Here is a 25,228-nt window from a genome sequence, read left to right as displayed (position 1 = left end):
TCTCCATGCTCCTCCAGTTTTCGACCGTTGCTGCGTGACTGCGCTGCATGAAACGCTGGTCATTTTTCATGTCTAGTAACCATAGAAACACACGGTTAGGGAAGTAAATTCCTGGAGCAGGACAAGCCATGGTCCTGGGTTATTGATTCCCTCGCCAGGGCTCGGAGTGCTAAAAGATGTCCTGCCTCACCCAGAAACACACCTCACGTTTTTTTTCTTTTCCTCCCCTTAGTCTTGGCAAGCTTTAGGTCTGAAGGATGCTGCTGGGGGAAGGGAGGCACGCTGGGGAGGTCTGCGGTGGTACGGGGGCAGGTTGTCAGAGAGGCAGCTCTGTGCGTCATCCAAGAGAAGGCCAGAACGAGGAATGGTGAAATCAGATTTGCCACAGGCACCCCCACTTTTTTTTTAAAGTGCAGGGTAAAAATGCTAATTTTTGCCTTACCCACTCAGGGGCACTCAGTGTGACCCCAAAAGTGCCTGCGGTTAACAGCCCCTGTTTCCCGCTCCCGTCGCTGCTGCTGGAAGGCACCGTCTGGAAGTCATGGGCTCAGCCCCAGCCGGCAGGAGAGAAAGAGACCCCACCGCTTTCGGTGGGCTCCTTGCAGCTGGAACCCCCTCGGCCTGGTTCCCCCCATTTTAACCTGTCCTGTCCTCTGCTCTGCTGGCACGGCTCCCGTTGGACGAGGTCCCCGTGCAGGGGCTTGTACAGCCCCGGGTGTGCAAGAGGACATCCTCGGGTGTGCAGGAGGACATCCTCGAGGACGGGGACGGGTACAGGGTTGGTCTGCAGCAGACCTGACCTAGCACAGGGGTAGCCCTGCTCCACGCCAAGGCCGGGCTGGGGCCCTTCAGCCGCTGCTCATGCCACTCTTGGCCTAGAGGGGTTTCCTCGGCCAGGCCAAAAAAAAAAAGTCAGAAACGGGAAAAGTGAAACGGGTGGGCGAGAAGAGGGGATGAGCTGGGCTGGTCCTGACCCGGCGCAGGGCTGGCGCTTCGCTCTGCTCCGCCCCGCGGGGGTCTCGGCTGGGTGCCAAGGGGGCGGCGACGCCGGGACGGGGGGCTCACCGGGGCGGGCCCCGGAGCGCGGGGCTCACCGGGGCGGGCGGAGCTCAGACCCCGCGCGGGCACCTCCGCCCAGACGCGCCACAACTCGGCGCACGCAACAACGGCGCCGGCGGCGGCGTGAGGCGCGTCCCCGCCCCCGCGCGTGGCGGTGCCCCGCCCCCCGGCCCCCATTGGCTGCGCGGCGGCCGGGTTTCCCGCGCGCGCGGCGCGGCGGCATGGCGGGGGAGCGGGCGGTGGGGCTGGTGCGGGAGCTGCACCGCGCCGCTGGCGGGCACCTCCCGCCCTTCCGGGTGAGCGGGGACGGGACGGGACGGGACGGGACGGGGCGGGGCGGCCGCTCTCACTGACCGGTTCCGGTGTTGCAGACGGAGGGGCTGCGGCAGGCTCTGGAGGAGATGCGGGCGCTCTACGAGCAGAACCAGGCGGACGTGTGAGTGGCGCGCCCGGGCGGTGCCCCGCAGCCGGCCCACACCCCGCTAACGCGGCTTCCTCCTCCTGCTCCAGGTCGGAAGCGAAGTCGGGGCGGCCGGACCTGATTTTCCTCATCCGTTTTCGGCACTGCTGCCTGCTGCGGAACCAGCGCTGCCTCCTGGCCTACCTGTGAGTGCGGCGGGGGGCGCGGGGCTCTCGGCCCAGGCGAGCGGCTGCTCGGCGAGGGGCGGCCGCGGGGCTGCCGGCACCAAGAGCAGGCCCTGCCTCCTCCTGCTCTTCCGGACTGCTCATTACCGGGCAGGCCAAAAGCCACGTCCCTTGGAATGAGCCACGGTTTTGCGCTCTGAGGGCACTCCGGGGCTTTGGTGTCGCCGGGCGACACTGCCAGCGCCCGCCTCCGCCAGACGCTGGTTTTTGCCCCTTGTTTCTTCCCCCAGGTACGACCGGTTGCTGCGGATCCGAGCACTGAGGTGGGAGTATGGCAGCGTTCTGCCAAACACCATCCAGTTCCACATGTCAGCTGAGGAAGTGAGTCAGCCTTGTCCTAAACCCTTCCCCTCGTTCCTCCTTAGCTATTTAGCGGAGTCAAAATAGGGTAGGCTTCTCGTCCCCCACTATAAACATGACACTTAACGTGCCTTTTGGTAAATACTGATTCGTTTATTCATTGTCTGTGGGTACAATCACACGTGGGTACCGAGTACAGGTGACACTTCATACTTTTAAGGATCAGATGGTCTTCGCTAGGTCAGACTCGCAGCCAGCAGAACTAAGTCCTCCCATGCTGCTCCCAAATGCCATCCCCCTAGACCAATGTACAGGGCTGCTAATGTTAGCAGCATGTGTCCTACCCTCAGCCCGGACTGCTCTGCTCCGGGGACGATTTTCCCTTTAGGAAGAACTTGCCTTCACCTTTGGTGCGAATGCGCTGGGGAACAGTGGTCTGACAGTGCCAACTAACGAGATCTCGCTCACCAGGGACCTGCCTCTCAGGCTGTTCGGCTCTGCCTGAGGGATCGCTGTTAATGTCCGCAGGTGGAGTGGTTCAATCGGTACAAAAAGTCTCTGGCCACCTACATGAGGTCAGTAGGAGGAGAGGAGGGGCTGGACCTTACACAAGACATAAAACCTCCTAAAAGCCTCTACATCGAAGTAAGTGCAAGATTGGTGGTTTCTGTCTGTGAACAAACATCTTGCCCAACCATCTTTTTTTAGAGAATGTCACCCCCATCCCAAGTCAGAAAGTCACCGAGCAAAGCCTTTGAGAGCACCAAGGGTTCCACAAGCTTCTGCGTTTTACTCTTTACACTCTGCCTGCCAGCGTTCTGCTCCCTCTTCTGCTGAGGGCTCAAAGTATGCTGGAAGACGGCATTTCTAGTCCGCAGGGAGCTGGGGTGGGGTGGGGTGAGTGGTCTGAATCCCAGTGAGAAGTTTTTGCAGCATTTTGCAGAAACTTAACCAACTCTCAGATCAACTAGAACCCTTGTTCCCGTGTTAAGGATTGTTAACTAGTTTTCTTTGTTGTTACTTTAAATGGACTCTGATAAATGAGACTATAAATCCTTCTACACAATTTACACAACAAAGCAAGAGCATGGGAGACATCAGAGTCAGTAGCTGAAGTGCCCTGATGTCCTCTTCGAAAGAACAGGTCACGACAACCAACCTGCTCCTTAAGACAGTTTTGCTGTTAGCAGGTTGGCATTTTCTGGTACGTGTGTGGGGAGGTTCTCCTGGAAATTCTGCTGCTGTTCCCCAGACCCTGTCTCTTGTGCTGCTCTTCCTCTAGTCTCTGTGGAGGGCTGGGCTGCTCGCTGGTGCTTCTTGCGCCGGGCAGAGGCAGGAAGAGAACATCGGGTAGAGCCCACAGACCGTAGGACCAGTCCAGTTCTGCATTTCCAGGTCTGCTCTGTATGGAGGCTCCAGCAGGCGGGTAGGAGCGTGCCCATACTTCCAGTGCTGGGGCATGTGTTGTGAGTCAGCAGTGATGTCCAGTGTTTTCTGTGGGAGATCTGATGACCTGAGAGCTGCGTTTCCGCTTCGCAGGTGCGGTGTTTAAGAGACTATGGAGAATTTGAGATCGATGATGGTACCACCGTCCTGTTGAAGAAGAATAGCCAGGTACCTGTGACAAAGAGTGTGGTCTGTTCTCCTCCTTCCGTTTCACTCCCATGACATCCCCCTGTTTATCCCAGCTTCGCAGCATGTCGCGGTTCCTGCGCACACGGCTCTGCAAGCTGTCTGCGTGGCCCAGGGCTGCGGTTCAGCGCTGCCTGATCTGGTACCACGATCCAGCGGGCATACAGCACAACAGAGCTGGTTGTGCGCAGCAACAAATCCAGTCTGCCTGGATTTCAAGGAAAATGTGTCTGTTTCTGTGCAGCACTTTTTACCCCGCTGGAAATGCGAGCAGTTAATCAGACAAGGAGTCCTCGAGCACATTCTGTCATAAGCGTGCAGGACGGGAGGGACAGCCCTTGCTTGGTGGCCTGTCCACAACGGGGACTGAACTCTGGTGTGTGCAGGACTTCAGACACCTCAGCATGTCTGCAGTGGGCAGCCTGCCACTCCTCTTAACGGCCTTTGATACCTGACATGAAGATCAGCCCTGAGTTTATGAAGTATGCAAACCACATTGGCCAGCTCTTTGTGACCAAAGGGTGCATACTGGTAATGTAGCGATCCTGGGAATCCAGCATAGCGGGGGGTGGCACTGGAGGGGGGGTGGAGGGTGGAGAAGGGGGTGTTAGCCAAGTCCTATCGCTACAAGCAGGTTTTGTGAATACATTTGTGTTTGCAGCAGTTCTTTGTTCGCACTGTGCATGTGGGAGTTAGATACCAACTGTCTGGGCTTCAGAAGCCAGGAGAACTCCATGGCTGCAAAATAAAGAACTGTTTCAGCCTTCAATTTAGTGTTTTTCAAGAATTAATGTGTTCATTAAACACTCTGACATGGCTTTCTGGCCCAACGCATCTTGACCCTGCAGGGTGATGCTCAACTGGTTGTTTAGGTGCCTCAGTGGAGCTGCTCCTCCAAGTGTCAGATGAGGCTGCACAAGCTTCTTTCTGGATTAGACATGAAACCTCGTCTCCCATCAGAGGCCTATAAATGTTGTTTCTTAAGGTTCTGAGTGAATCAGCATTGCAGTCCGGGTCATGGGCCGGGCCAAGGTTTCTCCCAGCATGCTTAGGCTGTGCCTCTGTCCCTCTACAAAGGGTCTCCTTCCGCAGAGCTCTGATCTGACAGGGCCTGGGGACTACTTGGAGTACAGGTGGGAAAGGGAGCAGACAGTTTTAAGGATTCCAGTTAGCACAAAACCAGAGCAAGGCTGAAGCGCTGCTCGCTCTTGAGTAGTGGCTAGACCAAGGAGGCCTCCTCAGTCACAGCCTCCTGCCATGTCCTGGCTCTGTCCCAGGGTTGGGGAACCCCTCTGCCCTGGCAGGCTGGGACTTAAAGGCAGTGGCTGAGTTCTAGCTCACAGCAAACTTATCCCTTTTTGTTCTCAAATCAACAACAGCTTGAGCTATTTTTAAGCCCTCTTCTTTGTATTAACTTTGTCCAGCCTCTGCTTTGCTATCCTGATCCAGTCAGGCTTGTCTAGTCTCTCTTGTACAGTAGTCTCCATAGTCCCCAAAATCTTAGGAGTCCTTTCACAGCTAGTAGCAACCGCAGCCCCTGCATAAATACCCTTTGCTCTGCACAGAGCAAGGCAGGGGCACCGTGACAATGATGCAGAGGGTAATATCCTGGGTAGATCACTACATTTGGTACTTGCTGATGTGAATGCTTGGCTTTGTGGCCTTTTAGACAACTTACTTTGGCAAGAGCGGTACTCACTGCCAGTGTGTGAAGGCCAACAAGGAAGGCAAGATGACTCAGTTCACTTACCATGTCTCCTGGTCTCCTCTGAAGTGCAGTGCTGAGTAGGGGTCACTAATCCTGCCCCAAGGCTTGGAAGCTCAAAATTGAAAGAAGGCTCTTCCCTCATCCCCTCTGTCCCGCTCACCGCAGAGGCAACAATCCAGCAACAGGTTGGTTTGGATCCTAGGCTCAGGCTTTACGAGGGCCAGTCTCCTAGAGCCCAAGAGGAGCTGTAGGGAATAAAAATTCAGCAACTGACATACAGAGCAAACTGGAGATGGCAGGAGGTGCTGTAATACTGCAAATATTTTAATTCCACAACACAGCTTTCCTGCTCGGAGTGAGCCACATGCAGGAACCTGCAAGCCCTCCTGCCCTGGCTTTCCACTTGCAACAGTGTGGCCCCAATAGCAACCCTCTGCAGAGAAGGAGCATCCATACCACCACCGAACATGCTGCCAAGGTGCAGGCAGCTCCTGTGGGGTGGCTGCCCTGACACAGACCTGACATAAAACAGTACACTCTGCCACCGAGAAAGGCACCAAAGCTGGTGCTTTCAGTAGGAAAATTGATCTATCTATGGGACCAGTTTCCTTAAAGGACTCTGGTTTCTCCGCTTTCTACTTTCTACCCAGAAAAATCCTGGGAAGACCAGGGAGGACAAGGCCGATTTCCCAACCAAGCCTTACCCACCCTTCCACACCTGGCAAACGCCGGGCCAGGACCAGGGGCAGGGCTGCCACAGCGGGTCCCCCATCACCCACTCAGAGATGCTGGTGTGATTTTTCCGATGAGCTGCTTCAGAGCTGAGGCTTGCTCCTCCAACAGCTGGTTCTTCTCCTCAGTGCTCTTCTGCTTCACCTCAGCCACCTGCAGGGCCATTGCAAACCCCCTGTTCTCCTCACGGAGGTCTTCGATCAGCACTTTGTTCCTGGAGAGTTTGGCCTACAGCAGAGACAGGAGGCTTAAGGTTCAGCATCCCCACACAGGGGTCCCAGCCAGACAGGGACACACAGCACTAAACCCCTCTTGCACTTGCCTGGGCGTCTTTGAGCTGAGCCGCCCTCTCTACCAGCACAGCTTCTGCACTCTTCAGACTGTGCTGCAGCCCCTCTGCCTGCTCCACAGCTGCCTGCAGCAGACGCTCATGTTCCTCCTGCAGCAGGCAACAAAGCCTAACGTTGGGTTGTCCCAGCACTCACCTGGCCCCTGACAATCCTGGACCGTGCATTTCTGCGGGGCCCTGCTCACAGGCCTTCGCACTTCCTGAAGGAGAGTGTGGGGGGATCAGTGGAGGTGGTACAGGATGCAAAGAGCAGTGAGACAAGTGTCTAGAGCAGTACAATCTTCCCTAGGTCAGCACCAACTGATTTTAAGACAAGGCACAGATTTCCTAGCAATGTTTTCTACAAAAAAACAAACCAATGGCCTCCCCTCTCTCAGCCGTGTCCAGAAAAGCTCAGGCAGAGATGTTGTTTTCCTTGGATGCAGTTTTTGTGTCTGCTCATTTTAATTCCTTAGGTTATAATGTGCTCCCTCTTTGCCCAGGTTAGTTCAACTGAATCACAGTGTCCTGAAACAAAGGACAAACTTGCAAAAACCCAACACCTTGTTGCCCAGTGCCCTAAAGATAAAACCACCCTGCTCTGTGCAGGCTACATCTCCACGTAGAGGGCTCAAACTTTGTTTACCCAGCCTGAGCCAACACAGTGTGTCTCCCTGGATAACTCTCACTCCTCTATACACACGGTATCTGGTCTGGGGTAGGTGGATTATAGTGGAGAGGGCTCCTGTTTGAGTGCAGGTCAGTGACTGGTTCATGAGAAATGAAAATTGCAGCTGAATTTGAAGATCGAGTGCATTTTCCACGTGGGCTCTTGTTATATAGTATCCTCCACCCAAACCTCTGGTGGCTTCGACCACAGCTGCCTTCCACGGTGGCAGTGCTCCCTCCCCAGTACCCTTGACCGAGTTACTGCAATTCCCTGCTTACCTGGGTCCTGACCAGCTGCCTGCACGTCTGCTCAGCCTGCCGGCGGAGGTTTTCCTGGAGCTGCTGAGCCTTGCACTGTTCCTCTCTCAAGCTGGTTTGCAGCTGCTCAAACTGTTTTTTTGGCACCATGTTGTTCATCTGGGCCCTGGCCTGCTGTAACTGCAGAGCGTGCCGAGTCTGGGCCAGGCTCAGGCTTGCTTTGGCTTCTGAGAGCTGTAACACAGAAAGGCCGATAGCTGGTTACAGCTTTGTGCCAGCAACAGGACAGGCCCAGGGTCTGCTGTGAGTGAGGGGAGAGGTTAGGAAGCACCCTCAGCCCCCGCCTCAGCTCTCACAGCAGCACGGCCGCAGCAGAGCAGCGGGACCATGGGAGTGGTGCTTGCTGGGCAGCCTGCAAAGCCAGGGATGGAGAGCACTGAGAGTTGCCGGAGAAGAAACAGGGACCCCTTACTGAGAGAGGCTTCTCTTGCTGAGCAGGGAGGAGCAGGAGTTGCTGCAGAGATCCTCCGCAAGAGAGTCCTGGCACCAAAAGTGGCAATGACAGGAGGCAGAGGGGGCTGCTCACCAGGGTTTGTTCCTAGATACATCCCAGGCAAGCTGGGCTTCAGTCCCTGCCTGCGCTTCATGTCCTCTGCTTCCTGCCTCCAGCAAAAGGCAAACTTGGTACCGGAAAGCAGGTCTGGTCCAGCTTTGTCGTACGGCTACCTAGGAGCGGCTAGCATGAGCACACTGCACTCTGGAAAGCCAGTTCCTGAGCCTGTCCCCAGGGTAGAAGGCAGGAAAGAGATCTTAACACATTCAGAGGTTTCTCACATCAGCTTTCTTCTGTCCTAGTGGTCCTCGTTCCCCTGCTCTGATTACCTCTTTTCCCTACCCTCAGGCATGGCCTGGCTAGCCCCTGTCATCCCTGCCCAGCCCCTACCTGATCCTGCCACTCCTCTAGCTCCTCTGTCAGCTAAGCCATGGGAACCACAGCTCCTGGCACTCCTGTATGAGCCATCTCTACTCAGCCTCCATCTCCTCTGCCCAGCCAGCCTGCACAGGAAAAGCAGAGAGGGGACACTGCAGAGGCAGCTGCGAGCAAGGACCTGTCCCAGGCTGCACCCGAACTGGATTCAGACATATATGAGCAGGAGGGCAAGTCCTTCCTCCCCCACAAAGAGGAAGAAGGCAGTCTTTTCTGCCTGGGGAAGGTGTCCAGTACAGCCCCAAGCAGGGCAATACTAACATCACAGGGACCACCGAGCAGCCTGCCACCCTGTCACCAACAGAATGACACCCACCTTCTCCTGTGAGGCCTTGAGCTGCTGCCGGAGAAGCTCCGTCTCCATCCAACACGCTGCATGCTGCTGGTGGTGCTCCAGCCTCACAGCCGTCTCTGCTCCTCGTAGCCACTCAGCCTCCGCAAGCCCCTGGCTCCGCAGCTGGACAGTGCCCGAGCCAGCACCGTGGCCAGCCTTGTGCTCAGTGAGGTCATGGCCCAGCTGACACACCTTGACATTCAGGTGGGAGACCTCCCCCTTGCTCTTCTCACTCTAGAAAAGGTGGAGAAAAGAAACCAATTCATGCATAGAGCCTTGGGGTGGGAAGAGAGGCAATAAAGACTTAACCTGTCCCATGCTGTCCCTGCTGGGTTCTGACCCATGAACACCGCCATCGCTGCATGGCCTTGCGGGCACTCAGGACAAGTGCTCTCACTTCCCAGCCTGACCAAAGCCCAGTGGCCGAGTTCAAGCACAGCATTCCCGGGTAAGAAAACCCACACAGATGATAGCCCTGGGGGCCAGCAGGGAAAGCGGCAGTGGGGGGAAACACTGTACAGATGTGTAACGGAAATATTAAGATTGGTAAGAACATAGTATAAATGGAAACGTGTCCATGTGCATGTGTGAAAGTACCAGACAAAAGAACAGAGTAAGGGCTGCATGAGCAGCCTGCATCAACACTAAAGGGCACTGACCCCAGCAACAATGCTGAGCAAGGTGCAGTTTCTGGCCCGTGCTCCCACCAGACCACAGCACAGATAACACGTCAGCAGAAAGCCTGCATCTAACAGCAGGGCGGCAACACACCTCATATCCCATGCCCCTGCTAGCCTCCCAGGAAAATGGGCAACCAACACAGCTTTCCTCCAAAGGAGGAAAAGCAGACAATGGGCAGCAGGTTTGTGGCTGAAGGTTAATGGAAGCTGAAGCCAGCAAGGGCCAGCAAAGGCCACCCTGCTGCGGCTGATGGCCCTGAAGAGTACAAAAGACACATCTTAAAAACAAGTTGTGGTTCCCAGTCATGAGGAATTCCAGGTACAGGGAGAGGAACTAACAGCCTGCAACCCTCGTCCATGTTGCACACAAGCAATCCTGGACAAGCCTCATGTGCACACATGTCCAAGGGCTCCAGAGCATGTGAGTTTGAGACTGGGAATGAGCAACATCTCTGGGAGAAAGAGTATAAGTAGTTAAAGTCAACCTCATCAGAAATTTTGTAGTAACACCGTCCCTTCTGTAAGACCTTCACTGGCTTTTGTCACACAAATTTTTGCTACTTGACAAGCTATAAAATGAAGCTGGTTCTTCAAAGCAAAACTCAGTGTGAATGTTTGAAACAAACATGCCCGTTCTCCTCTATAAGCATGTGCAGTTTTTGTCCTCCTAAATCCTTCAGCCAAGAGCCTGTCCCTGTTAACAGCTTCTTACCGACACTGTCAACTCTGCTGTCTCAGCTGGCTTCTCCACATTCTTTCTGCCCAACTCGCTCACATGTCTCCTGTCGGGGAAAGGGACATGATCAGCTTCAGGCCAGAGAGCAGCAAACCACGGCCCCTCAGAGAAGGGCCCCATTTTGGGGAGCCACACATTTGGTTTTGGCCTGCAACAGGAAGCAAAGCCAGGCCAAAACGGATACAGTCCTGAATTGATTCAGGAGTGGGTCATGTGTCTCTGCCCCAACAGGTGACTCAGCACAGCCCAGGGCAAACAGCTGGGGACATCCAAAGTCCTGCAAAATTGTCAGAGGTCTAAAAATCAGAGGATGAAGAACAGTGGGAGAGCCAGCTTAACAGACTCTTGGGACCATCTGCACCAGAAACCTGGCTCTCCTTGGATTTATGGCTCAGTTGGTGACCCCAGTACCTGCCTCAAGCTTCCTAAGCCAGCAGTAAGCCACTGGCCAAAAAGTTTGTGTAGCGAAGAAGCCCATCCTTTCATCCCTCAGCATACCCATCCCCACAGCCTTCCCCAAACCCAGCTTTGGACCCTGTACTCTGGCCTGCCCAAGCCTTTGGCTGGCCGAACCCGTCCCAGCACTGGCTTTTTTTGCATGGAATGAAGGGCATGAGAGTGCTGGCTTGCTCAGAAACAAGAGAACAAAAGGCAGGTTGAGCTAACTGAAATCTGGTAAATGCACCCGAGTGGCTGTTCCTTTTACAAGCATTAGCTATCCACCCATTTGCTAGCCTCCCACAGCTGGCTCCTCTCTTACTCATCGTGCTTGCTGCCCTTCTTTGCTAGCCTCAACTCTTGCTGGAGTCTCCCAAGTTGACTTTTCAGCAAGCTGTTCTCCTCCAGCATCCGGCACAGCTTTCCCCTGCAGGGAGAGACAGCAGAGTGAGAAAACCATGCAAAAGCCCAGTTTGCTCTTGGCATCCCTGCTCTACTCCCATTTGGTTTGCAAGGACAACAAGAACTAAAGAAATCTGAGAAACAGCCATCCAATAATTCACGAAAAACATGAGGACAATCAAGAGACATTGGTAGAGAATGAGCAGGTCTTCAAGGGAAGGGAAATAAAGGTGAATAAGGACAAATAGCATCAGACCCTGAATTTGTGTGGCTTCCAGGTGGCTGAAATTGTTTTGCAGGCCTGCCAAGGAGTGGAAACAAAGTGATATGACTCATCCAGACACACCAAGACTTCACTACAGGATAACCAGGTGGTGAACCCAACCCCTCAACTGCAATAAAGCCACATCTGCAGAAGTCAGCTTGCTTGTGAGGCCTCTGTGATTTTACAGTGCTGGGCACAACAGCTACGACCCCAAATCCAAGGTAGCCTCTCTGCCTCATTATCCTTCCACTCTTACTGGTACCCCCAGTCTCCCATGAGGCCATGAATACCGGCACTTGTGGAAAGGAAGCTTAGTCCTGTGTCCACTGTCCTATCCAACAGCTACTACGAAACCTCAGGTGCACACAGGACCCAAATTCCTCAAGGGACAGTGCAGGAGAACAGACTGTATGTCCTGGCAGTGACAACAGCATTGCAGTTTGTGGCACTGCATGTGGGAGGCAGAGGAGCTGACTGGGGAAGTTCTTCCTCTCTTCTCCAAGTAAGTAAGCCAGAGGACTAGCACATGGGCTGTGTGGCGTTTTCTCCCCCTGCTTGGCAGGACGCTCCTCACAGCAGCTGCCTTCTGAGTCAGTTTTACATCAGGATTCATATGCTGTGCTTCCTGTGGCATCTCCAACACCCACGTACAGCTGTACAAAGCAGAGGAGACGAGCGCGCAGTCAGCCACAGCCATGTGGGCACACCCCAGAGTCAGTAACAGACACGCAGGAAACAGCAAGACAGAACATAGCTGCTGTTATAGAGTGTCAAGAGAGAACACAGCTGCTGTTAGAGTGTCTTGGACTATCATGTTGTTAAGCAGCCCTGGGTTTCAGAAGGCTTCTGCTTTTTTGCAGCAGCAGCACTGTGTTAGTTCTACAAACTACCTTTGCACTCAAACCTGCCACTCTCTTGAGCTCTGGGTTCATTTCCCAGCCAGTGCATGACATCTTTGAGCTGCATCAGCTCCAGTTTCACCCTGTTCCTTTCCCTCTGCGGGTCCACTTTGACAGCCTGAATGTCGTGTCTCCCCCTATGCTGCTGTGCCACTCTGTCTCCCAGGGCTTGTTTTCCCTCTTCTTGCCCTCCAGATCAAGTCTATGTCCTGACATGCTGCTGTGCCTGCTGTGTGAAGGCAAACCATTTAACTTTGCTCTCTCTGCCTCCTTCCCAAGCACATCCCCTTGTCTAGCAAGATTTCATTTCTCCTTGACAAATACTTTCAGCTTTGGCTCCAGCTTCTAGACTGAGCAAGCCATTTCCTGCAACAGACGTCTGCACCGTCCGCACTGGTCCATCCATCACACAATTTTTCATTTCTTCCCTGTTCCTTTGGTGCTGAAGTTGCAACAGGAGATTTTGGTCTACCTACCCATCTGAGTCTTGGGGACCTGCTCCTTTCCCCTCAGAGGGCAGCTCTCCAGACACCTTGTCCCTTCCAACACCAGAGCCCTCAGCCCCACTATCTCTGCATTATTCCCATTTCATCCTGGTGCTTTTTCTCACTTTTTCTTCTCAACAGCCAGCATCTCGCACATCCTAACTTGTTGCTCATTAAACTTCTCTTCCAACTTTAGCTGCCTCTTCTTCCACACAGAGACCATGTCCTTTTCCTTCCATTTCTGTCTCTCCTGGGCATGCTGCTCTTGAAGGTCTCCCCTTGGAGCCTTTAGCATTGGGAAATCACTTCCTCTCGCATCAATGTTACTGCAACAAAGCCTTGCAGCTGTCCTCACACTGGCATTCACTCCATGACAGCTCTTGATTATGTTCAACCTCTGCATCCTTCCTAAAGATAAAAACCATTTCGCTGGCCTGGATTTGATAACACAGCTTAGGAAGCTCCGCCAGCCTCAGAAGATACTTCTCGTGGAGAGGCAATGCAAAGTTTTCTCTAGGTTGAAAAGTCAAGGGAACTTAAAACGTTACAGGAAGTTCCTACACCATTTTGCACTTCTCAAAGACTCATCCATCAGATGTTTTCCAACAACTCCAAAAGCTATCCATTACAGCCAGTCCCTCTACCATTCGCCAGGGATGGTGGTAACAGCTCAAATGCCTTATATTCCTGTTATGTGGGTTTGTTCCCCTGGTCTGCCACAGACTTCAGCCAAGTCACCTCCTTTCTCCCGCACCTATCCCATATCTCAGCTTCTTAGCCCTAAAACAGGGATAATGACCTAGCAAAATCCTCTGCTTGCATATTGCCAAAGGGGACTCCACTCCTGAGAAGAGGCAATGAAGAGAGGCACAGCAGGGAAGAGGCAGGAGGAAAGCCTGGGGGCAGTGGTGGGGTGTGCTGGGAAGCAGGAGGGGGCAGACATGGATAGGCAACAGTTTCCTGTCCAATTCCTCTCCAGTCTCCTCTGCAAGGCCATTCTGGCCCCTGGGAAGGTTGCAGAATGGGCAGCACAAGCACAGAAGGGAACATGAACAGACATTTAGTGACAAACCTACTCTCCTGCAAGCCAGTCTGTTTTGGCTATATAGAGAAATATAAGCCATTTTTCCCTGTTTTTAAGACAGCAGGTTGTGATGATCTAGCAAGCAGAGGCAGGTTTGCTGAAGGGCCAAGAGAGAGATCATAAGCAAACACTGATGAAAGCTCTCTTATTTCTCTCACTGTTTTGAGATACAGTCTTTGCTGGGCACTGCCTCTGACATAAGCTTGTAGAACACACAGGGAAACTTACAGTCTTGAAATAAAAGTACTCATGTAAGGTGGGTTTAGACATCTCACTTCCAACAGCTGCGGCCATGCAATAATGCCCAGATTTTCTTCCAAATTAAAGCAGCTCTCCAGCCCCGTGAGAAATCAGCCCAACCAACTCTGGTATGAGCAGGGGATGCACCCCCAGTCTACTGCTTAGCCCCAGAAAGAGAACAGCGCCAGACCTCAGACTCTCTCTGTCCCCGTGCTGCATCCTCAGCTCTTCTCCCTCCTGGTCCAGCCGCTGTCCTGGACGGTAAGTGTCTTCAGTGTGCTGTTGTCCCGCCCTGGCCTGCTCCATCTCAAATCTCTCCTCCAGCTCCAGGCTACACACAGATTTTTGCGCTTTCAGGCTATCAGTTACAGCCCAGTACTTTGCAACTGTTTCTTCCAGGTCTCTTTTCTGGTCTTCCATCTTGCGCATCTCAGCCTTGAAGCTTTCCTCACTGTTCTTCCTCTCTCTCTCAAAGTTTTTCCTCATTAACTCAATCTCCTCCTCGTAACAGTTTATCTGTTGGGAGGAGACAGGATTTGGATATTAGCACCATGGTCCCGAGAGCTCCCCTCTCCTCCAATAGCTCTGACTCGGGTTGACCTATTGGTCCCTCTCAACAGGGGACACTCTTCAGGCAGTTCTGGTCTCTGCTGAACTTAGGGCAATAATGAGTCTCATGCAGCAGCCTCTAACAAGCAGGTATCAGTGGGCCACAGCTCCTCCCAGCAAGCAGCCCAGTTCTCCCCTTTCTCCTTGTTTGCAAAGGACCCCAGAGAGGAGAAGGGAGAGGCCAGGGCATCATCCGCCACTGCTCCCATATCCTTCCTCCACTCTGCAGAGTGGTCCCTTGTCCAAGATGTGGTGGTGAGTAGCTGCTGTTCCCCTCGGCTCCCCTGTAAATACTAGAAACTCCAGGACTGGATGAGCACAAAGGCAGCACTGTGAAGTGGGCAGAAGATCTGCAGGCAGCTTTGTGCTCCTGGAACTGTTCGTCACCTGTGTGGCAGTTTAGGATTTACTCTTGCAGTGCTGCAATGGAAACCCAGCAAGCATCCGCGACCTCTCAGTTCAGCAGCAAAAGGAGCAAAGGTGGAAACTGAGGCCTCTCACATGAGCACTCACTGCTCTCTAAAGGGAGGGCTGCGCTCACACTGTCACCTTAGGGCAAGCAGGTTATAAGTGTGCTGGAAGCCCAGGGAGACGGACCTCTGATACCCCCTCATGACCTCAGGAGACATGTGGCTGCTTCTCCTCTTGGTCCTGCCGCTGGTTTTACTGTGACAGCAACACTGAGTAGAGTTAGTCTTTGGTTCTCCATATGGAGCAAGATCCACACAAACATTTTGCAAGGTGACAGAGACTTCCACAAAGCCTTTGCCAGCCAGCAAGGGCTCCGAACCCTTCTACCAGCTAAGATCAGCCAGTGCAGCACATGCCATAAGCCCAGCAAAGAGATGAGGTACCACCCTGCTCCCCAGCCTGAACCCTCCAGCAACCCTCCTGGAGCAGATGCCCCATCAGTCATGCTGTAGCAGGGTGCTTACCAAGCAGTTGTGCCAAGAGGTCAGGACATCTCCTCCCACTCTCCTCACCTTGGTTTCCAGCTGCACCTTCAGGTCCTGCAGCTGCTCTTGGAGCTGCTCCATTGAGAGTGATGTCTCTGTGCATGCAGGATTGGGAACCATAGGGCTGGGAGCACAGCACACTGGAAGAGAGGAGCCCTGTGAGGACAGGCCTACAAGACAGGACAGGCTTTGCTGTCCTGATCAGGATGGCTGCAGCTTCATCGAGTCAAGTCCATACAACCCCAAAAGATGGAGATACCCCGTCTATCTGGCAACCAGTCCCAGGGCTGCACCATTCCTCTGAGCCATAAGTGTTTTCCTAATGCTCAACCTGAATCTCCCAACCCCTCTTTATCATATTGTATCTCCTCAACAGTGAAAATCCACCTGTTCACTCCCAGCTGTCTAGTCCACAGGTCACCATCACCAGCTCTCAAGTTGGAATAGTCTCCTTTGCTCCATCTCCCTCCTCCTCACCACCCATCACCCTCTCCTTTCCTCCCATGGCTGCCCAGTGCCAGAACTGGCAGCAGCAGCTCAGGCGCAACAAGCTGCCCCACACTCCTGCAGAAACTCCGATCTGGAGGGAACCTTGTTCTTGATTAGAATACGGAGACGCACCGAACCCTCACGCATTTTACCTCCTGCTGGCAGGCATCTCTCAGCCCTGCTCTCCTGAAGCTGGAGACGCAGCCTTTCCAGCTCTCTCCACAGCACTCCATTCTGGTCCCACAGCACCTGAAGCAGAGATTGGTCATCAGACAGCTACGCAACTCCCCAGGGCTGCTGGAGGCCAAGTGCCCACAGCTCCCAGCAGCCATGTGTACTCAGGGTATCCTGCAGCACAAAGAGCAGAGCTCCCTCACCAGCACAGTCAGAGAGTAAGACAGGGAGATTTTCTTTCATCCCAAAGAGGCAGAGATGAGAGATTTTGGAAGAGTCAGAGAACAAACATAACCCCAGATTACTGCAACCACTATTACAAGAACCATCACTAGGCACTGTAAAGAACAAAGAGCCACAAGCAACTGCCCTCACATGCAAAAGCACGCAATACCAGGGGCTTCTGCAGACACCTCAGAGGGTTGGACCTGCTGAGACCCCTCCTGACCTAAACAAAACTATTGCTAGCAACCAACACACAGGAAACACCGTGATCTCAGTACAGTCCCTCACAGAGCCCAGCAGTTTGCATTTATACCCTCAAGACACGCCTGTGGGCATCTGGGCTTGCCAACAAGCACCACTGTACACACACAAAGCAACAGGATTTCTGGTGAAGCAAGTCCCACAGGGCTCTGGAAGGAAACATTGCTAGGCTGCAGAAGGAATACAGGGAGGCGAGAAGGTGCTGATCCCATGAGAAGCAGAGCACGAGGCAGGATCTGCTGCCTGCTTAGCACAGAAACACCCTCGGAGGGCAGCACAAGAGTTTATCCTGTCTCAGTGCCAACACTAGCCTGCAGCAAGGAGTCCCACGGCTGAACATCACACTATGAGCCACTTCCATGACAGTGTCTGCAGCTGGGCAATGGCTTGTTTCACTTCACAGCCTCCATCCCGTACTGGAAGCAACAGCGTATAAGGCATCCTGCCTCCTGCTGGACTGTACACTTTCAGCAGACGTCAAATTATATCCCATATGCTGCCACCCCGGAAAATGACAGGCTCCAAGACACTATGAACTAGGATACTTCCAAAGATCCCCATTAATACATATTATTGAGCTGATCTAGACAAATGCAAATCCTGTTTGGAACAGAGGAGGAGGGGGGCTTACAGAATTCAACAAGGGTAAAGCATAAACCCCAGCGGGTGCCTTCACAGGGGCAGATGAATCCTGAAGGCCAAACCTCTCCATCCCTCAGTATTCTCATGGACAACTCCAGGGTGGCTCAATGGGAGGAAAAATCGCAGCACCGAGTATCTTCTACCCTCTGGTGCCACCTGGAGCAATGCTGTGCTGGATAGCACTCCAGCATGTTTGCCTTTACTTACAGCTTCGAGAGGGACTGTCTGCTGAACCTGTGCATCTGTGAAACAGCTCTGCTGAAAATGCAGCTCTCAGCCCCTGCAGGGGGATTTGATAAGCCACCATCTCTACTCAGTGGTGTTCCCCAGTCACACACAGCACTTGGAAACAAATGGGCAATGCAATCAGCACAGGACTCAGGAGCCAAGGCACAGAGCACCCAGCAACTCACAACATGCAAGATACACAAGTCACTTAAAAATGAGAGAAGGGAAACGGAGGCTGTTCTCCCGTCCCAGAGCGCCCAAAGCTCTGGGCAGGAGCACAGCACCCTGGAGGAGGTACAACACACACAACACCAGTGCCTGGACCACACACACACCAGGTACCTGGACAGGCTCACCTTGACTCTCTAGCAGAGTCCAGCGGCAACAAATTTTGTAGGGGTTGTTAAAGTGGGGCAAGAAGGAGGAAGGGAAAAACAAAAAAGACAGAAGAATTTAGGTGATAATGTGCCTTCCAAAGAAGGAGAACAGCCTTCTCATTGCATTCAAGAAGAAATGCAACAGAGCCCAGTGTGGTCTGTTCTTATACACAGAGCTACATGGTTCCCAAACAAAATGGTTTGTGGCTACAGGGTGGCATGAAGGGAGGAATTTACAGCCCACCCCTGCTCCCCGCTACCAGTATCCCAGCAAGGGAACCAGCCCATGGAAGGCTGCAGGAGCAAGGAGACAGGCTGCTTTACTGGGGACACAGCTGTGTCCTGCCTCCTGCCAAAGGACTCTGAGCAAGGCAAGCAGGATCCCCTCTCTGCACTCTGATCAGGGCTGCCTCCTTCCTCTCCCCCAGGCCAAAGAGCCCAACAGATGTGCTGATGAGAGCCGTATTTTCACGACAGCATCACTGGAGAGCTGCCTACCCATACCTGGCACTGCCGCTCGTACTCCAGGACAATCTCTGCAAAACGCTCGCTCTGGTTCAGGAGCTCTGGGCTGCGGGGCTCCACCTGGCCCAGCTGCACAAGCACAGGGAAACACTTCTCGTCAAGGAAATTATCACCTCTCCACATGGAGAGGCAAAAGCTCTACTAAATAACCAGAGTCACAGTGTTACACCTATTACAGATTCAATGGAAGGGTTGCTATTGACACCTGTGGGATGGGTCAGATGCAGAAAGAGGAGGAAAAACATTTTTCTTCAAGTGTGAGACACACCAAACCACAGGCAGGCTAGCTTTGCCAAACTGGCTAACAAGGTCACAGACTCATTTCTTTCCCCACATCCATTTTACCAGGTGCCTCGCTGGAGTGGAAGACACTAAAACTAACCCTCTACTTCAGTACTTGTGAAAAATAAAGCTTTTATTTTCTGGAAACCAAACTCTAAAGTTCTCACTTGAAGACTGTAGATTTGTAGAATTTTCTACAATTGTGAACTCTGCTCATCCTTTTTTTTCAGACTTCGAAAGGCCTAAATTAAAAGCCAATGTTTGTGTTTCTAGGTTGTCATGAATGTGCAGGAGAATTCAAAGAGGGGGAGACCGTAACAACTGACCCAAAATATGCAAGATTTCATAGAAAAGGGTCAATCTTTTGATGAGTTCCTGAAAAGTTCCTATTTAACCACAACAGAGAAAGGAAGGCTACCAAAGGAAGGCTACCTTGTCCTTCACAACGCAGTTGAGTTCTTTCTGCAGCTCTAACACCAGCTCCTCAGAGGCCGTCAGTTTCTCAGCCATCTCTGTGACTTTGTTTTGCAGTTGTGCATTCTCCTGCAGACAAAAGGGAGAAGATTCTCTTGATGTTGTGGGTCCTCACACTGCAGGACAGGCTCATCGGCCACGGGCCTTCAGCAGGACGCTGTAAAACAACTGGCACATCAGCATGCCAAACACAGCACATCTTGCAGAAGACCCTGCTGTGGACAGGACACCACATGGGCTGGGGTTTGGCTCATCTCTCCGACGGACAGACATAGGAGTGAGTTTAGCAGAGTAAGAGCTAGACAGCCCCACAGGCTCACCTCTGCCTCTGCTTCACAAAAATATGGTTTCCATCACAGCCAACAAAGGCAGCAAGTCTTGAGATATCTCTGTCTGTACTTCTACATTGAACAGCACTGAGAAAAACTCAGGCACACGGAGAACATCATCTCTGCTTTTGGCATAGTCTCTGGCACAATTTTAGCCTCAGCCACCAGGTGTTCAGGTGTTACCAAGGGCGAAACTATTCCCAAAAGACAACATACAGGTTTAATAATGACACGGCAAGGGAACAAGCTCTGTATTTAATTAAATAGCATGGTTGTGGCCGATGATTTTTCTGCATAGAACTCCTGTCCTTCCCAGTAAGAGCAATACAAACTGTCCATCTTTGTCACCACCTCTGCTTTGCCTCCTCTGAAGAAGTGAAGATGTTTCACTCAGGGCAGTTCTACTTACGCTCACCGTGTGGTTCAGTCTTCCTTGCAGGCTGGCCTCTTTGCCCTGGAGGATCTGTGTATCAGCCTCCAGCTTCGCTTGGTGATTGACTGCTTGCTGCAAAAGCAGCTCTTTTGCCTCTATTTCTGCCTGAACATCCCTGGGGAGAAAAAGCAACATGTCTGGGGCACCCGAAGTGTGTTCTCAGATGGCCACGAGGTCCAGACACCCCCTCTCACCATGCACAAAGCAAGAGATGAGAACTTGGTTGGAGGGATGGTGGGACAGTGGTGTGTGGGGACACTACCTGGACTTCTCTGCCACTGACACAATGGCAAAACAAGTGGGAGATTCATAAAAGGAGACTGGGACGGGAAGGAGAGGCTATGGACACCCACAGGAAAACCATCTTCCCTGCCCCACCAAAAGGATCTCTCCTACTTGAGCTTGCTCTGGGTGTGCTTGAGAGCGATGTACTGCTCGTCCAACTCCCTGTCAAGCTGCAGGCAGCGTCTCTCCACTTTCTCCAAGTCCAGCCTCGCCTTGTCTCTCTCCCTGGCTATCTGCCTCACTTGGATCCTGCAGGCATGGTGAACAATGCATTAAGAGACATCTCCTGCACCCCACAGAAAGGCCCTCCTCACAGGAAGCAGCACCCTTACCTGAGGCACTGCAGTTTGTATCCGTAGGAGGTGACAGCTGCATGTTGAAACCCACCCCTGGGGATCATGAGTGTGTTGTCCAAAGCTGCAGGCAGCTCTGCCAGGCTCACCTGCTCCTCCGTGCTACTACTCAGCCTCTGTAAGGACAGCACAGACTAAAATCACTTTCTGCCTCTTCTAACAGTGCCAACAGGACTTCTGCTGTTACACCACCTGACCACCCTCCAGCCTTTCAGGGATCCACCCCCATCTCACAGACAGGCTCAGATCACATCCGTCCTAGATTCTCCCCAGCCCTGGGGTGGCCAAACCTTGCCACCCCATCATGAAGCTGACTGCAAGCGCTTCTTCCACCCTAGAGGGCTGCTTGCTGAAAGGCCTTGCTCCTCACTTCACCCACCACCACTGGACAAGGCAGCACCAGAGACCTTGAGGATCTCCTCTAAGTTCTTGCAGGGCTCAGATGTCAATGACAAGTTCAGGCTTGGCAAATCTAGCGCCGCTGCCGATGCTGGAGAAGAGATCTGGGCCCACGCAGCCTGGACGGAAGGACGAACTGCTTCCCTGCACACTCTCCCCTGGCACTAAGGAAAAAAGCAGTGGAGGTAAGTCAGTGGGGCAAAATTGGCAGAGAAAAACTGACAGCTTTCGATACTCTAAGGAAACTCCAGGGACCCCACCAATATTGGAGAAAATTCTAAAAACAACCCCAAGCTGCCCTGAGATGTCATGAGCTGCCTATAAGGCAGCCACAAGGAGCAGGATGACAGGCACAGACCATGCACTGTGGTCTCCCTACCAACGCATGAAAACTCAGTATCCACAGAAAGACCAACATGGAAAGTTCTATAGCATCAGAGGGCCTTGTGAAAACTGTCATACGGGGACTGCCAGCCAACACTTTGTTTGATCCAGAAGCTAAAATTGGTTTGAGGTCAGCTTGGAAGGTAAATGAGATTCAGCCAAATTGAACCAAAAAGCAGAACCCGGAAAGCTGATACAGAACTGGTAACAAGAGCACTAATTTCATACTGGGTTTGGAGCAAGCCTGTGTTCAGAGAACTGTTAGCTCAAAGTCTTAGCCCAAAAGAACCTGAAACATCTCGGGGTGTTTTTTTTTTGGAGCTGTTTTGCTCAGGATCCTGGATGGAGCTGTCCTGACTGTCACGGTAATCAGCTGCTCACTTCTACCTTAGTGCATCAAAGCACAGTTACTTCAAAAGCATTTGCTAATGCCTTGCCAGTACTTGGAACTAAGAGCACTAAAGAGAAAGAAGTATTTTACATCAACCAAAGAAAATGTGGGTGAAGCTTGCTCCATGCACTAAAAAGGGGCAACCTGAGTCACATGAGGTGCAGAAATGTCAGCGTTTCTGAAGCCAATGAATTGGGGTGATCCTTCCCCTCTGCTAGGATACACATCCCTCTCCTCCCCATAAAAATATGAGGCTCGAGAGCCCCTCTGTTGTTCTGTATCACCACCCCATTCCACCTGCACAGGGTTTGCTCCTACTCAGGCAGCTCCCAAGGGACCCTTTCGGTCACCGTGCAGTGGGCGAAGTCCAGACGATACCCAAAAACTGACTGACAAGTGGAAAACTCTCCCCAAGTCACTACCCTCAGATGCCCAATTAATGTCTATTAAATCACCCCCTTGTGAAACTAAATATCTTGGCCTGAAGTGTTCTCAGTAGAACCCATTCTTTAGCCTCATTTTTTTGTGGGGAAACAGACAGAGAAATCTTTCCAAGCGGACAGCTGGATTTGTGTCTGGATTCCCTGCAGGATGTTGTAGAAACAGCAAACACAAATGAACTGTCCTGTGTAGCAACTGGCAACAACTTATGGTTGCTCATCCAAAGTTACCAGAAATCACCTCGAAGGAGCTGCAGGTCAAGGCCATCAACCAGGACACTTTTTACAAAGAAATCTTTCTGCCTTTCAGCTCACTCCATGAACTGCTGACAGTCTTGGCTGCTCGAGAGATGCTGATGCACCTTGGAAAAAGGTGGTCATGCAGCTAAACAAGCTAAACCACAACTGCTTAAAGCTCACTCTTCCATCTCCATCCTTCTCCAGTTTCGTGAATAAATCTTTGAGCTCCTAAAAAATAAGTACAAGAGAAGAGAAACTCACCAGCTGCAGCAACACAGCTCGAAGCATCCAAACGGCTTGTTAAAATAAATCCCATCATTTTTACAGTGCAAATGGAACACTCTTAGGAAACTCTTTTTGAAAATCAACACTGCTCTATTTCCACACACTCACAAAGAAACAAACTCCTCTCCACAAAGTCTGAAATGTGAGTCTCAGTAATGTATGCACAAAAACCACTTGAATCCTGCTTCGGCTTTGAGACAGAAGTGGGATTAAGGCCCTGCGCCTACTCTGAGACTCTGAAGAGATACAGTTGACCTGTAACTTCACCTTGGAAATGGCAGGCTATTCGCAGAGACACTCAGCAAAAGGACAAAATACAACAGGAACAAGCTGCAACAAGGGAAACCTCGACTGGCCATAAGCAAAAAGTTCTTCCTCCTGAGTGCACTGCAGCCCTAGGACAAAGAAGCTGTGGGGTCTCCACCCTGGGAGATACTCAGACCTAGACTGGATAAGACCTGAGCAACTTGGTCTAGCTCGAAAGTCAGCCCTGCTGTGAGGAGGACCAGCCCAGATGCCTCCAGAGTTCCCTTCCCACCTAATGCTGCCTCGGTCAGACACTATAGACCAGCTCCTCTCTAAGGGCAGCCATCTGTGTCCCCAAAGAAATGCAGCCGTGCTGGAGTATGCCAGCTCAGGACCAGTGCCTGTGGTCTAGGGGAGGCAAAGCTTACTTTTGACAGTCACTTCCTTTGACTCTGCAGATTCACTGCCAGAACTCACCGCCCATCCCTCTCTCAACCAGCCTGCTGCTCCTAGCCTTACTCTGCTCACCTCCTTCCTCAGCTCCCAAAGCCAAACACTGGCTGAGGAAAGCCTTGCCTCCTGCACCTACCTCCTCTGGGATGGCCGGGACTGGAGCCTCAGCCTTGTCCAAGGAAGTGCTGGGCACCCACCAGGAGCTGCAGGCTAGGTCAGGCTTCCAGATGAAAACACAGCACACACCAGCCATCTCAAAAACAGCCTCCCCACAACTATCTGTGAAACAATACTGTGAGGACCAAGCCCCCTGCATCTGTCCCTGGAAGGACAATGGCAGAGCACAGCTAATGTCACTGACACAACAAGGATGACGGGGACCAAGCAGCATGACTCCTCTGTCATAAACTCCATCCAGGCATGTTAGCGCCCTGCCACCCTGACCTTCCCCCGCAAATCCCAGAGCATCTGTACCATCTCCTCTCCTGATGGCTTGTCAATACATTACATGTAGAGAGGAGGGAGGCCATCATACCTTGTGTCTCCAGCGTCACTTTCACAATGGCTTTACCACTTTCAGCCTCTTTGTTTGCATTCAGGCTCTGTAATAAAAAAAATGAGGGAAGACCATCAGCCACAGTCTGCCCCAGGGCAGGGGTCACACATCCCGGACCCGCCAGCTCCACTCAAATATGCGTCCTGACACATCTGCTCACAGCCAGAATGGGAACAGCCCATGTGAAGCACCCAGCCTGACTCACTCAGGCACCCACAGACACACTGGGACTGGAAATGTTTGTGCTTTTGTAACAATTTCATTTTACCATGTTTAACATTTTAGCTCAGGACTCAGAAGAGTACCCTGCCAAGCAGGAGAGAGCCTTTTCCCACAGCTGATTAAAGGTTTGTTTAGAGATCAGCCAGGTACCCAGGGTACACATAACGGGAGGATGGTTAAATCTGCCCTCTGTTCAAGGATGAAGAAAACATTGTAGGAGGAGCACAAAAAGCAGGAAAGATCTAAGATGCAAATCCTGTTGAAATCCCAGATGGGAATGGAGGATAAGGGGGTACAGCATGCCCAAATCCAAACTCTCTGCCCCAAAAGCAAACTCAGACATCCAGCTCTGTAAAAACTGGATCCCAGCTGCTTGCACGACACAGGGAACTGGGGAGGGCATTGGCTGACAAAAAGCGGAGCAAAACACAGGTCCTTCTCCTCTGGTATCTGTAGAGAACCTCTACATCTCATTCAACTGCCCTGTCTGAGCTCAGGTTCGCAAACCAACCCCTCGCTCGACACCCTGGGCTTGCACAAGAGGTGACAGGGTCGACAGCCAGACAGCCCATCCTCCCTCTGCAGTGCTCCTGGGTCCGGACAGTGGGCTTTTACAGGGGCAAGAAAGGCTGTACACAGAGACGTCAGCACTTATGGTTTTCCAAGGGGGACACGTCACCATGCAGCCAGAGATCAGGGCCCATCCACCTCATCTTCAAGCAACGTGTTCAGCAGGGAACCGAACCCGCCTTCCCTACCCGTGACCGCCATCTCCCTGTTAGAGGCGTTTTAAGAAGGATCCACAGCCTCACGCGAGGCGAACACGCCAAGCACACGACGCTCCCCGCACACTTGCGCAGGCCTTCGGTCGCCGGGTGGGGGAGGAAGGGCCGCGCCTTCCCCCCCCCCCCCCCCCGGTGACCGAAGGCCTGCAGCGACCGAGACCTAGGCCTCGCCGGCCCCACCGCCCCCATTCCCTCACTCACCGCGCCGCCGCGCATGCGCACGCCCCACCCGCGTCCCCCTCACGCATGCGCACGTTACAATCACCCCTCCACGCATGCGCACTCCGCGCCCGCCTTCCCGCC

At 52.7% G+C, this 25,228-nt stretch overlaps 2 protein-coding genes across 10 annotated transcripts; one reads left to right on the top strand and one right to left on the bottom strand.

The window, feature by feature from the left end:
• The first annotated feature begins 1,280 nt into the window (after positions 1-1,280).
• Positions 1,281-4,362, top strand: GINS1 (GINS complex subunit 1). The gene is made up of 7 exons (XM_075413422.1): positions 1,281-1,355; positions 1,431-1,495; positions 1,570-1,665; positions 1,935-2,025; positions 2,533-2,649; positions 3,544-3,618; positions 3,881-4,362. The coding sequence occupies exons 1-7, from the start codon at positions 1,281-1,283 to the stop codon at positions 3,947-3,949; spliced, it is 588 nt and encodes a 195-aa protein (XP_075269537.1). The 3' UTR covers positions 3,950-4,362.
• Positions 3,510-25,172, bottom strand: LOC142360504 (ninein-like protein). 9 transcript variants are annotated; one of them, XM_075413417.1, is made up of 20 exons: positions 25,127-25,172; positions 23,898-23,964; positions 22,380-22,606; positions 20,932-21,087; positions 20,504-20,640; positions 20,283-20,420; positions 19,863-20,001; positions 19,083-19,193; positions 18,348-18,437; positions 16,089-16,185; positions 15,427-15,587; positions 14,073-14,398; positions 10,830-10,934; positions 10,046-10,115; positions 8,636-8,887; positions 7,353-7,565; positions 6,399-6,515; positions 6,124-6,304; positions 5,387-5,589; positions 3,510-3,597 (listed from the first exon to the last, which is right to left on the bottom strand). In XM_075413417.1, exons 3-19 carry the CDS (start codon positions 22,404-22,406, stop codon positions 5,573-5,575), a joined length of 2,337 nt encoding a protein of 778 aa, XP_075269532.1. In that variant the 5' UTR covers positions 22,407-22,606; positions 23,898-23,964; positions 25,127-25,172; the 3' UTR covers positions 3,510-3,597; positions 5,387-5,572. The 9 variants fall into 9 exon arrangements, with proteins under 9 accessions (XP_075269532.1, XP_075269530.1, XP_075269531.1 ...); XM_075413415.1 differs by lacking the exon at positions 25,127-25,172 and adding an exon at positions 24,820-25,029; XM_075413416.1 differs by lacking the exon at positions 25,127-25,172 and adding an exon at positions 24,899-25,029.
• Between the last annotated feature and the right edge of the window lie 56 nt (positions 25,173-25,228).

This window comes from Opisthocomus hoazin, chromosome 2 (assembly GCF_030867145.1).
Source record: "Opisthocomus hoazin isolate bOpiHoa1 chromosome 2, bOpiHoa1.hap1, whole genome shotgun sequence".
NCBI lineage: Eukaryota > Metazoa > Chordata > Aves > Opisthocomiformes > Opisthocomidae > Opisthocomus > Opisthocomus hoazin.
This window is presented reverse-complemented; position numbering and strand designations above follow the sequence as displayed.

What these genes read in the sequence shown, in the direction of transcription:
- GINS1 (XM_075413422.1), top strand. Translation starts at nt 1,281, where the DNA reads ATGGCGGGGGAGCGGGCGGTGGGGCTGGTGCGGGAGCTGCACCGCGCC. An exon ending in GGCACCTCCCGCCCTTCCGG is followed by an intron (nt 1,356 to 1,430) that starts GTGAGCGGGGAC and finishes CCGGTGTTGCAG; the next exon opens with ACGGAGGGGCTGCGGCAGGC. An exon ending in CTAAAAGCCTCTACATCGAA is followed by an intron (nt 2,650 to 3,543) that starts GTAAGTGCAAGA and finishes TCCGCTTCGCAG; the next exon opens with GTGCGGTGTTTAAGAGACTA.
- LOC142360504 (XM_075413417.1), bottom strand. Translation starts at nt 22,406, where the DNA reads ATGGCCTTGACCTGCAGCTCCTTCGAG. An exon ending in GACTGAACCACACGGTGAGC is followed by an intron (nt 19,194 to 19,862) that starts GTAAGTAGAACT and finishes TTTTGTCTGCAG; the next exon opens with GAGAATGCACAACTGCAAAA. An exon ending in CAGCAGAGTTGACAGTGTCG is followed by an intron (nt 8,888 to 10,045) that starts GTAAGAAGCTGT and finishes CACCTTTTCTAG; the next exon opens with AGTGAGAAGAGCAAGGGGGA.